Source organism: Rhodamnia argentea, chromosome 2 (assembly GCF_020921035.1).
Source record: "Rhodamnia argentea isolate NSW1041297 chromosome 2, ASM2092103v1, whole genome shotgun sequence".
Classification (NCBI taxonomy): Eukaryota; Viridiplantae; Streptophyta; class Magnoliopsida; order Myrtales; family Myrtaceae; genus Rhodamnia; species Rhodamnia argentea.
In genome coordinates this window covers 10325687-10338776 of record NC_063151.1, presented here as the reverse complement: position 1 = coordinate 10338776, position 13090 = coordinate 10325687, and the positions used below count along the sequence as shown (strand labels likewise).

General features: G+C 39.9%; 1 protein-coding gene across 1 annotated transcript; it reads left to right on the top strand.

Annotated features, from left to right (window-relative positions):
- Positions 1–404: 404 nt before the first annotated feature.
- LOC115727348 (histone-lysine N-methyltransferase ATXR7-like) lies at positions 405–8209 on the top strand. The gene is given in 18 exon segments (XM_048274224.1): positions 405–715; positions 799–1393; positions 1551–1667; positions 2747–3037; positions 3039–3068; positions 3148–3537; positions 3618–3881; positions 4044–4514; positions 4702–5140; positions 5258–5407; positions 5492–5910; positions 5988–6110; positions 6256–6336; positions 6677–6730; positions 6814–6965; positions 7229–7275; positions 7367–7442; positions 7960–8209. Coding segments are annotated over 16 exon segments (3771 nt in total). The 5' UTR covers positions 405–542; the 3' UTR covers positions 7251–7275; positions 7367–7442; positions 7960–8209.
- The last annotated feature ends 4881 nt before the right edge of the window (positions 8210–13090 follow it).

The window sequence follows — 13090 nt, the reverse complement described above, 5'->3', positions numbered from 1 at the left end:
ATCAATGTTGGTACACTTTGCAGGAAAAGCCCCTTGCTATATAAAACACGAGTAGGGGTCTCACTCTCCTCATGTTTCGGCTTCATCCGAGTGCGAGTGCGAGTGCGAGTGCGAGTGCGACGACGACGACGAAGAAAAGAATCCGCGGTCGTTGCCCTAGGACACCGACCTGCGAAATCAGGTAACCCTCTAAATCATCTCTCAGAGATTGACTTTCCCCTCTGCGGGTTCTCGATTGTCGTTTTCTAATCAGATCGAGATTAAGAGAGAAAGGAGGTTCCTCGCTGTCGGAGCCCTATGGATTTCGCCGTCTTCGGCTCATGCATCGAGATTGTAGCCTGAAACGTTAATTCTTTACTGGGCATGCATTTTCCTGATCTTTGCGTTCGCTCGTACGTTTGTTCCTTTGTATGGGAGTATGCGCCCGTGCGCCGACGAGGCCCGCGTGTTTCGTGGTAGTTGATTAGAGTCGATTCCATTTGGGCCGATCTTGATTGATACGACGTCCCTTCAGGTTGGTTTTGGTTGCATCGTCGGGCGCCATGGTTTCCTCGCATGCATTCGACGAGTCCGGCAGCTCTCTCTCGCAAAGAAAGAGGCTAAGAGCATTGAATTCTGAGCATAGATACGTGGATTCACAAGTATATATAGGCAGTTATGGCGGTCCTGTTTCTCAGGGAGAGCACACATCAGAGGGGCACTACTCTTTTCGCGGGTACTTGCTTTCTCCTCTTTTCATTAACCTGCTTATTGTTTTATTTGCTTTGCTTAGTTCTTATGGCGTCCTTTACGTGTCAGGTGCTCAAGTTACATTCATAGTTCATCATCCTGCTGTGATATGGAGGAAGAAATCGGTGCAAACTCCGCGACAGAGTCCACCTTCCAGTCAAATAGCAAGAATGATGATACCCTTGCATCACGTAGTACTGGGGTTGCATCGTACATGAATAAGAGTCATGCAGTGCATGCACAAAATGCTTTTGTCAGTGGGTGGATGTACATGAACGAACAGGGGCAGATGTGTGGTCCTTATATCCAACAGCAGTTGTTTGAGGGTTTATCTACTGGTTTCTTACCCGATGAACTTCTTGTGTACCCTATGTTGAACGGATCATTGATAAGCCCTGTACCCTTGAAATATTTCAAACAGTTTCCTGAGCACATTGCTACTGGATTTGTTTACTTATCCGCTAATCCATGCACAACCATGTTGCCAAATTCGCTAACCTCTCCAACCAAAGGTTCTCTTGTAGATGAACAAGAAGGTTTTTTTGGTTATAGTAACTTAAGTTTTCAGGTTCAAACCCAAATTTCTATTGACCATGGTAGTTCTGTTAGCCAGGCAGTAGCAAATTCCGGAATAGCTACTCCAGCTGCATCGTTCTTGGAGCTGGTATTGATTTCCTTTCATCATATCTTCTTTCTTTATTCTGCACCTGTGTTTCTCTAGAGGAAAGTCATGTTGATGTGAATTCTTTAGGGCACTTGACATTCATGCAGACAAATAACTAGCTATGGTTTTTACATTTGCTTGCTTTTTTCCTTTCTAGGATAGTGAGGGTCCTTGTTGGCTGTTGGAAGATGATGGAGGGAGGAAGCATGGGCCACATCGTCTTTCAGAATTATATGCTTGGCATTTTCATGGATACCTGCAGGGTTCTTCAATGGTAAACCATTCCTCTGAAATTCATCAAATAGTTTCATGTCACGGATCAAATCTTGGGAAGACCATTAGTATTGTCATGATGAGTTGTGTATTGCTGATGTATGTTTGATGCATTGTTATGACTAGTCGCTGTCCGTCGAGATCTACTTCCCTCCATGTACAATAATTCTATTGTATAACATCTTATATGCCTGGATCCGTTTCCCCAATGGATAAGCACAGTTGGCTTCAAAGAAGGGCACATAAGCATGGTATGAATGAAATTCTGGGTGGGCTTGGTAATATTCTTGTGATATTGGGCCTGGACAGAGTGCTCTAGAAAGACATGAAGAATGGTGAATGATTAATCTGATAAAATGGGGGAACAAAACAGCCAACTACCAGATTCTTCTCTCTCTCTCTCTCTCTCTCTCCACACTGACTGGAGAGCCTTCTAATCTCGAATGGGGCGATTCTGCTGGAATGTTCAGGAAAACAAATACCTAAATAATTTTTTGGATCCAAGTGGCTTTGGTTGATTGTTTAGGTGATGAAATATTGTCCATGTGATATGATGTCCTGGTAGAGTGGTCTGAGCATATAAGTTAGAAATATGTTTATTGCTGCTAAGCTATTGCTGGTATCACACATGTGGATGGAGAAAGGGAAGAATTGCATATGTCTGATGCATGCAGAAAGTGTTTTTGAACACTTTAATTTTTTCCATAGCTGTTGTGTTAGACACAAATTTCTCTGTTCATAGGAGAAACTACTTGCTGTAGGCTTTTGGCAGGTGATGCTGCCCTTCATGCACAAAGTAGATTATATTATTAAACAGGTCCGGGCATCATTGATGCCCAGCGGTTTAGTATGTGAGCAGAGATTCAAGTTGGATTATGTTGTCTATATTTCAATACTGTGATTACCATTCTCACTAGAATCAGCACATGGGAATCAAAATTTTTTCTGAGTGGGTTCTGATTTTGGAGAGTGCTATCATGATTTCTCAATTCTTCCCCTTCCCCCTCTCTTTGCAGTATCTTAATTTTAATTTTAATGTCATGTTGTTATTCAAAGTAGCCTTTTTATTTTCCGTGCCAGGTATATCACATAAACGATAAGTTTAAATGCTCTTTGCTATCCATCATTAATGCATGGAAAGCAGAGGGACGTGGCGGTGATAACTTATCTAATGCTCAAGTTGACAAGAGTAACTCTGCCCCAAGCTTCATCTCAGATATTTCTGAAACATTTTCTTTGCAATTGCATGGAGTTGTCATGAAATCTGCTCGAAGAGTAGTGCTGGATGAGATCATCAGTAATATTATTGCAGATATTGCAAATATGAAGAAAGTGCAAGGAAATCTTAAGCTTGAGTCATCAAATCAAGCCAAAAGGAGCTCACCTCCTTGATGATGAGAAGGTAAAGCATGCAAATAGTAGTTTTTGTTCAAAGTTCTTCTCCGAATCATATTCTGATATTTTATCCATCTTATTGGTAGCCTGAAATTGTTTCCGTGGAACTCAATTGTGGGCTAGGAGGCTCTGGAAATATTTCTGATCAGAAATGCACTGAAATTCCTGCACAATCTCCTGCTCCTGACTGTGAGTTAGGTGCCTTTGGCAATATCTCTGATCGAAGTTGCAGTGCTGAAGTTCCTGCATATTCTCCTAGAATGGCCAAATCTGTTGGAGGCATTGAGAATTTTTATGCTTCATGCTCAGTTGTATGTGGAATGCTTTTTAAGTATTGCATGGAAGTGGCCTGGAATGGTATCTTTTATGATACCATAGCAGATTATGCCACTGCATGGAGGCATCAAAATATCTGGTACAGTCAACCGAGGTTGGCCTTACCTGGCAGCGAGGGCGAGGAACTTATGACTGTAAATGTACTTCCGTCAGAATCTTTCTTAGGGTTTATGTAGTCATATCATTGTTCGTGTGTAAAATTCTTGTTTTGTTGTTTCAGCAGTCCCTCTCTGAATTGGAAGCTTTGGAACGAGATGCTGATTGCCCTCCTGGTTTTGAGTCTGTGAATATAGTCACAGTTGGACGGGCTGAAAGTTCATCTGAACATAGGAGCTGTGTCGAAGCAATTAATTGCATCCAAGAAAGTGTTGAGAGACAACTGCATGCGTCTGCAAAGGATTCTTTGGTTGAATTTGCTGGATATGTTATAGAGGAGGAGATCAGCAAACTAGTCAGGTTGTCAGAAAGTGACACATTTCATGAGGTTGGTATAATCATTAGGTTGTCTTCGGAGTCCAGTTCCTCTCACTTTTATCGAGTTCCGTGCACTGCATTGTTGGTGCAAAGCTTGTTATGTTACAGGTTTGCCAGGTTGTGATTTTTCATGATCTTATCTTCTGCAACTGATTATAAATTTTCATTGCAGGAAAATGTTGAGACTTCATTTCAGTGGCATCTTGAATCAGGTTCTTCCGACTTGCCTATGGATTCAAGGTCTGGTAATGTGTTGATGACTGCTGAATGTTCTCAAACTCCATTGGAAGCAGTTAAAAGCTTTCCTGAAACCTCCATGGACAATGTTTCTCGCATCTTGGGTCGTATTTTCACAGAACTGTGCACAGAATTGGGTAATGTGGTTGTCAGCCAAGAAACAGAGGAGCCTCCTCCTCCTGGGCTTGATGGCAGTATTAAAACTCCCTTTCCATCTGTTCTATGTAAAGTCCGGCCTGTACAGTCCAAAGAGTGTATGCCTCCGAGCACAGAATATACTTCCATGGCAATGTGCAGGCAAAAGTTGTATGATGAGGTGCTGGGTGAATGCAAAGTGTTTCTCCATGGTTCTCTTCAGGAATTTGTTATATCCTGGCATGATTCAAAGAATCATAGATTTGATAAGGTATAGATGTATTTATCAGTATGTCATATCTTTAATTGTTTGGCTTATTTGCTAAATTTCTTCTCCATGTTTTGACGGTAATTGCATAAAATCCTTTCATGAACATGAGGTTTTCTACTATCCTTATTGAGTGGGGTAAAGGTTTGAAATTCTTTCTCTTCACTTATGAAGCTTGTATGTTTTGCAGGACACATCTTCTAATGCATGTAGGGAATGTGCTAAAGATGAATCTGCTGCAATTTGCACATTAGAAGATGGTTCAAAGTCTATCCAGAACCCTGGCTCTTGCAAAATGCAGTCATTTTCTGGCCAGCATACATATTTCCGGAAAAAGTTGCAAATAAGGAAAAAATTCAGTTTGTCTTCTCAATCTGCGACCATTTCTCGTACTGGTTTAATGAATCTACAAGCAGAAAAGTTTAGGGAAGAGGACTCCTCCAAGGATACTGTACCTGCTAAAACTACAGCTGCAGTTCCCAAAAAGAGAAGGCTTACTAAAGGGCAGACTGAACCATCTGCTTGTTCAAGGTCGTTTCAAGCCACTTTGAAGAGAGGCTTGCCAAGTAAGAGCACACCAGAGAAGACTTCAAGATTAAAAAAGTTCAAGGCTTCTGAGACCTTTAAAGGTTCAGCTCTTAATGTCTTACTATTTGTACACAAAAGCATGCTTACATGAACATATATCATATGTCGATTATCTCATGATCACTCTTTAATGTGTCCTTTATGATTTTGTTATGTAGAGTGCGAGGCTTCAGAGGTTGCTATAAAACCTAAGAAAACAGAAGTCATAAATCAGCTGCAGGAATTTGAAGATAGAGCAAACATAAATGGCAATGGCTTTAGGACCAAAAGAGCGACCTCTGCAAATTGTTCTAAGAAGATGCAGAAATGTAGGTATCTTTATAGCAATTGTCTTTTTCTTGTTTCACATTTGTTTTCTACACTCTCACGTTGATAATCTCTTCCTGAATTAGTGGAAAAGGTATCGTCAAAGATTAAAAAGAAGCAGGCGATTGATTGTTACATGCCCCATTCTGAAGAGGTCTTGGTGCCAAACGGTGTCCCAAAAAAAGCACAGCGGAGACAGGATGTGTCACAGAAGTCCAAGTCCAGTAAGTCCAAGACATGTAAGCCTTGCCCTATTTCTGATGGATGTGCACGATCTTCAATTAATGGGTGGGAATGGCATAAATGGTCAATGAAAGCATGCCCTGCTGAAAAAGCTCGTAGTAGGGGAGTTCAACATATTCAATCAAAGAAAACAGGTTCCCAAGTTAACACGTTTCAGTGGTCAAATAGTAAGGGTATTTCTGCAAGAACAAACAGGGTGAAGATGCGGAATCTTCTTGCTGCTGTGGAGGGTGCTGATCTTCTTAAAGCCTCTCAACTAAAGGTGGCAAAAAGAGAATCATTCCTTGCTGTATTATATTGTGTTCTTTATATTTACAATGTGCATGCTGGTATTTTCAGGCAAGGAAGAAACGTCTGAGCTTTCAACGAAGCAGGATACATGATTGGGGTCTTATTGCCCAGGAGCCAATTGAGGCAGAGGATTTTGTCATTGAATATGTTGGTGAATTAATTCGTCCTCAGGTAATTTTAAGACTGTTCTTGGTATCTGTTGCAGTAAATTCACTTATTTTCTTATGATGTTATTCTTTGTTGCTAATTTTTATGTGAACTCTCTCTCTTTCTCTCCCCATTGCATCCGTATCTTACATGTTGTTGTATCTCATAGGTATCTGATATACGCGAACGGCATTATGAGAAGATGGGCATTGGCAGCAGCTATCTTTTCAGGCTGGATGATGGTTATGTGGTCAGTGAAGCCAAATTATCTGATGATACTATAGCTAAATATGATATCTTGTTCTTTTTTATTTTCTATTTTTGCAATTGAGGCCGTTGTCTAAAGTTTAGTTGAAACTGAATTTCTAATATGAACAAACGTTTCACCCTTCCAGCCCATCTGATCATCGTGCATTTGCACCTTTGTTTTTTTTTTTTTTGGAATTATGTAGTTTGTCCATTTTTCTCTCAATGTGTTGGCCTGATGGATGACTTCTTCAAGATCCAAAATTTGCAATTTTAGAATCCGCTGTGAGGCCCCTTCTCTGTGGAAGGAGGAAGGTTAATGCTGTGTCATTGAAATTTTGCAGGTTGATGCTACAAAGCGTGGTGGGATTGCCAGATTCATAAATCATTCTTGTGAGGTAGCTTCATTTATTTGTGTAGGTTCGTAGTATATGCATGGATGATGATGATGAGTTCCAAGACTGATAAATTTCTTTTTCAGCCTAATTGCTACACCAAAATCATTAGTGTAGATGGTCAGAAGAGGATTTTTATATATGCAAAGCGGCATATAGCCGCTGGTGAAGAACTTACTTACAATTACAAGTTTCCTTTGGAAGAGAAAAAGATCCCCTGCAACTGTGGTTCTAGAAGGTAACACTTAGTTCTACATCTTTCTTTTGCTAACAACTGTGTTTTGCTTTAAGCATGGTACTTCTCTCTTAGAATTTGTTGGTTTCACTTGTATATTGGCTTTAGCTTTAGATACTTGAGGGCTGCTGTTTTAGTGAACTCACATGCGTATATTTGATTTTTTTGTTGAAGAGATATGTAGTAGAAAGCTCATGCTCTCCCCAGTCCTGACCTTTGGAATACTATGGTGGTGTTGACTTTGTGGCCTTATTTCCTCTTTCCAGGTGTCGTGGATCACTGAATTAAGAATCGTTCAGAGTTGCTATCTGTGGTATGTCTCACATATTTTCTTGATGATGTTGTTTATATGCAAGCATTTTAATTGCCTTACCTGATCCTGAATTTTGTCAGGTCTGTCTCATAGGCTCCCTTTCGAGTTCACACGGACATGGCTTGCTGTCTTCACATTGTACAGTCAGATGCTGATTTATACCAAAGGTGTGTATGTCATGATTTTCATGCTTCTATCTTTTCTCTGGCTTGTGTTTCATGATCATTAACATCCTGTCTTGTTCTATTAGGAGATGCTTGGTTTGTTGGAAAAATAGTTTTCGTTTTTCTCCTTTTGTGTTTCGCCAGCATTCATATCCGTTTCGTTATGTTGCAAATATCCATTTTTTAAATGACGTTTTTGCATTGGGTTGGGGGCAGCCCTGATGTTTCTGTTAGTTACTGTTCTTTTATATATTGGTTAAGCTTGGGGAACTTAGGCCAATGGAAAGAAATGGCTGAGCTTATCCTAAAAAAGTTTTATCAGGGGTGTCACTGAAAATACCCATTTCTAATATCTCGGAGCTTGTTTTTACGATTATTTCATGTATTATGCTTTTTTTAAGGGACTTGACTTTCATGTTTTATTGGAAAATAAATAAATCTGCATTTTATACCCTGAAAATATTAATTGGTGTATCTTTGTATTTTTCTATGGCATCACTGATCCGTGCTTTTGACTCAGGTCACAGACGCAATTGCTGATGAAGGCGAATGACGTGATCATGGTGATTCTTCTTACAGTGACATTCTTGCTTAGATTTGAAAAATAAATATCTAATTCATGTCCGTCCTTGTAGATATGTTTGTGCGGATGAGTTTCACCTTGTAGACACTGTAAATTAGTATCTACTCTTATAGACGGATCTCTATTTTTTTGTACAAACATGCTTTTATTTATTTGCTATAAGAAAGATGAATGTGAGGAATGATGGGAATACACTGGTACCTTCTAACTCAAAGCAATTCATTTACCCAAGTTGATATTGCTCCTCTCTGTTCTTCTGTTCGACGATAAATGACAAAATTGTATGATGCTGTTAGTGTCTGAATTGTTATTTTATGAGTAGCATGTTGAAGAGATTCAGTCAGTTATATTTTTACATTTACTTCCGATCCGGAAAGATGGATCCAATTGTCAATCATGAATTTTCTAATGGTGTCGTAATAATGTGATGGGAGGAAATAACTACTGAATCTGTTATATTAGTTATTTTTCGGTTGGTTGTTACTTCCATGAATCCTCCAGGGACATGCTACATGCATATACATTGACTCATATCAGGAGGCTTTGGTTTGAGAGGGATGGCCGGTCAGCTTGATAGATTAAAGTTTCAGGCAAAATTTGATACCAACATTTTAGGGTCATGAGTGGGGTAGTGCGGATGAGTAGGTGAACATTGACCAAATTTTTTCCACTTGTCATGCCTTCTGGCTAAGATATTTGTGCGAGTTCTGTTGAGAATATGTTTGATTTTGGCAACCAAATGTTTAGTTATCTGGTAGCCTATGTTGATTTTCTGTGAGAATTGTGCGTTAAGTCGAGCTTAATAGTATTATTAGTGGTAGAAGATTTTCAAGCCATGCTCTGGGGGTCGGGCTGATGTTTATTTGCCTTCCTCTAATCATGTTTTCACTTGTGATTTTTACTTCGAACTAAATTTTTTGTGAGTTGTTAGTTATCTACGTTCTTTATTTTTAATTTTGTATGGCTGCAGGTGTAAGTCGATTTAGGATTAAGTGCCGAGGTTCAGAGTTCTATTGGTGTCTCCTGGGTATGTATACTGTCTTCTCCACCTCCGCATCCACATCCACATCCACATCCACATCCACATCCTTTGACATAAACGCAGGTGTGTTTCATTTCAGTGTCATGCTTTGTTGGGTTGTCTTCAATGGTGAAAAATTAGCTCCCCATAAAAAACCGTGAAGCAAAACTTTTAAGGGGAAAAGGAAAAACGTTGTGTGATTGATCTTACTCAGCCTCTTGGTTCAGAGCCTTGGAGAGGAAATAAGGAAGGAGGCGGAAACAAATGTACGATGTTGCTTAGTGGCACAGAGACGGTCCAGATGGCGCGGCATCGGAGATTTTTGGGTTTGTTTTAAAGAGAAAATACTTGAATCGGACTGACTCCATGCTCAGGGATAAAACTTAGTAATGGTGCTGGCTAAATTGGGACTATCCACGGAAGTTCCATAAGGGAAGGGTAAAAGCACGTATGGTCAAAATCCTGAAATCCCACTCTCCTTCCATTACCAAACTATTGAAAATTAATGCAAGTGGGTTTTCATCAAATTGATTGAGCGTGTGAGATGGGAGAGTACGTTCTGAAAAATCAAAATGAAATGCTCCCCTCCTAAAGAAATTTATTGAAGGAGCCATTTTTATGTTTAAGAACTATGGATGTCCAGGCGTAAGTTAATGGGGTTCAGTTGATTAGGTAGCTTTTCACATTATCCCATCCACCATAATCAGTGTAATTTCCCCGGCATTTGCGTCCAGCGGAACAAATATTTGGCGTTAGACTCAACTAATAGGTGGTGCAATGGACCAAGCTGATGGCATTGCATAGTGGTCTTAGGATCCAAAGCTCTTGATGTTTGATTGGCTTGAATCAGTAGAATGCATTTAGGTAGTAATGTTGATAGAATGCATTTAGATAGTAATGTTGATCGACCGCAATTGATCAAGAGATGCTCGTAAGGTGACCTTCCATCATCAATTGTAACCTTATCAAAGAAAAGATTGTCAGTACTGTTCCCTGGAAAGAGACTTTTTTGAAAGATATTGTCAACTCCTGGAGTGTTATTCTCATTTTCAAACTTTGGCTCGGGGATTCAAGTAATAAATTTCAAGTTTTCAAAAACAAGTTGTGACAAAAAAAAATTCCCTGGGATTGGTCTTGTTGTCTTGGTATAGGAGTTGTAGTCCGTACTTGAAAATTTACTGTGCCCCAGCATAGTCATTTGGAACCAGTATTAGTCTTAAATTTCGTAAAGATGATATGTCGTATAATCATTTTCTACCTTCGGGAAACGATGAGGATTTGCTTACTAATTGTGCTGGGGTCGATGTTTCGTTCATCCATCCTACATGGGGTTTTGCCTTTGGGGCTTACTATCTTGATAATTATCAGCTTGTGAGGCGCGGGAAACTGAAGGGACTTGTGGGAATTAGTTGGGTGCTCTAGATGCCCTAGTACCCAAGAGAAGGTCGTAGCATGGGTGGATGAGCGAGGAACAATGAGCTAGGTTGTATAAAAGAAGGGTCAAGTTCACTTTCGGTTGTTTTGCACTTACCTCTCTGTTTTCAGTGTAAGTAACTCCGCCTGTGTTGTTCGATGTTACACAGCCGGTCCCAAGCCCGGACAAAGGAGGAGGGTGTGTTATAGGATGTACATCTTTGTTGAGTCCTACCAAAATGATATCAATAAGATATAATGCTTAAATGGCCATAGGAACGCTTGAATTGGTCACACGGTTGGTGACCTAGATGACCTAGATAATTACAGCTTATGGCGAAAGAGAAGATAAAAATGAGAGAGAGAGAGAGCCTAGGTTTTTAAGTTCATGGGCCTACACGAACCATGATTTTCATTCATTACGTACATTTGCATGTTTTTACCTAGAACCAATTGTGGAATTCTATATGATTCCTCCTGGCCCTCCAAATTAAGAATTTCAAGAGCTCGGGGTCTCCAAATCACAACATTAATATGACGCGCCAGGCGTGGGTTGAATATTGGGAAAATTTGCTCGATGATTAGGGATGAGAATTAACACCAGAAATTCAGTCTAGTGGCCTTTTGTCTACGAAAGGGAACGTTTTTCCTGGTTTAGTCTAGTACTGACTTCCAATGACCAGTGCGGGTCAATTCCAAATTCTATGCTTGGGTTATCCAGTGCATGCTAATCCTTAGGTCAAGTCACAAGGGGAGATCCATGTGATCCTATGGTTCTTCAGGTGCTTTGAGCATGCATGCAGTAATTATAAAGGCCAAATAGCTTCTCCAATCCTAGCTTCCAAGAGGTTCCCCTCAGTGCCAACTGCTTTTGCTTTTCTTCTTCCCCCTTGAGGCCACTCTAGCTTAGCTGACTAAGTATGGTTCTAGGAGAGGCTTCACAATTTTGTACTTTGTTATAAGCATTGTGCCAACGTCATGCCTATGATTTGTTCAACCTCAAGTTTCATCTCTACTTAGTTTGCCAAGCGCGCTGAGACTTAAAAACCTGAACTTTGATTTGTTTACATGTATCGGTACCTTCGGCTTGTTAGCATTTTTAAGATCCTGAGTTGCTTGCTTTTTTTAATGCTAGTGAAGATCAATTGACTATGGAGTCGACGAAAAAACCACCAAATAGAAAAGGAAAGAAAACTTAGGAATCGGAAATGAGGGGGTTGATGTGGTTTTGTGCGTGCGAGATTATATTCTTCTCGACCCACTAGTTGTTTTGTTCCGCTGCTGATGTGTAGAAATCGTGACGGCGTAAAATCTCAACCCGGAAATGACCGGGGTATGTAAGGTAGCACTAAATTGTTAGAAGTGTCACTTTGAAAGAGCGCCTCCTCTGCATTGTGATATATGGTCATTCTCTTCATTCTCTTCCTTGGGAGCAAACCCAAGAGCAGATTTCCATCCCTTGGTGCACAACACTGGAGAACATAATGTGACCATCGCGAAGAAGTTACTATGCAAACACAGCCTCATGGGAGAAGAAATATCCGCGGGCTCTTTTTATTTTGCAGAAAATGAATGATATGCAAAACGTCTTCCTAAAAACGATCGCTTATATCGCTTACAAATATAAATGAATAAATGAAAAATATTTTCATCTTCCGCGATAATATTTAGATATAAATTATTGAAGATAATGAAAAATATTTTCCATCGATTATTTATTTCAAGAGATACAAGTGATCGATTTTTGAAAAATATTTTTCAAATCATATGTTTCTCGGGAAACAAACGGAGCTTAAGTTTGCATCGCTCTCCTTTATTTTTAGATACCAAGCTTTCTTTTCCTTCGAGAAAGTAGAACAGATGCGGCTATCAAACGTTTAGAAACGCATGCTGTACAACAGTAATTGTCTTTATAGGCGATGTGCAAGACTACCTTGTCTTTTAGATCATTTTTCGGAAGTAGGCGTCCGCAAAAAGGGAAAGAAGAAGAAAACCTCACATGATTGAAAGTGTAATCCAGGACCCGAGTCTCTGACCAAAGGAAAAAAAAAAGTGTAATCCTGGCCCTCGTTCTCGTTTTCTTTTTTCCGATGTAAGCTCTCGCATTTTGAGGATCTTGTTAAGAGTTGCTTCGAAATACTTTTCAAGCATGTCTAAAAGAAATATGTTTCGGCTTTTGCAACATGAATTACACATGCACGAAAGAAATCGTTTGAAGGATACCGTAAATTTACTTAAAATGTCGCTCGACATGCCCTTTTGAGATTTTTTTTTTAAAACAAAATTCCTTTTTTTTGTTGTTGTTGTTTTTTTTTTTTTTTTGTGGGGGGGCCAAAATTGATCATGTTTGAGTGTCCCCATTTGAAGAGCATGCAAAGTACTTTGAGCCATGAATGCACATGCCTCTGCCGAATTGGATGGATTTTGCCCCCCCCAACAAATTTTCCTTGAGATGATTCCACGAATATCATATTGCCTCTGCCTTTTCCCATCTTTGACCATCTGGATTACGATCCCTAAAAGCAACGAGAAAAAGATCGTAGACTAGACAACGCATCCCCACTCTCACAATTCATTTTGTAAAATGTCTTACCCGCAAGCCGAGCGATCAGAGCCGTAAGGTATGCACGCATA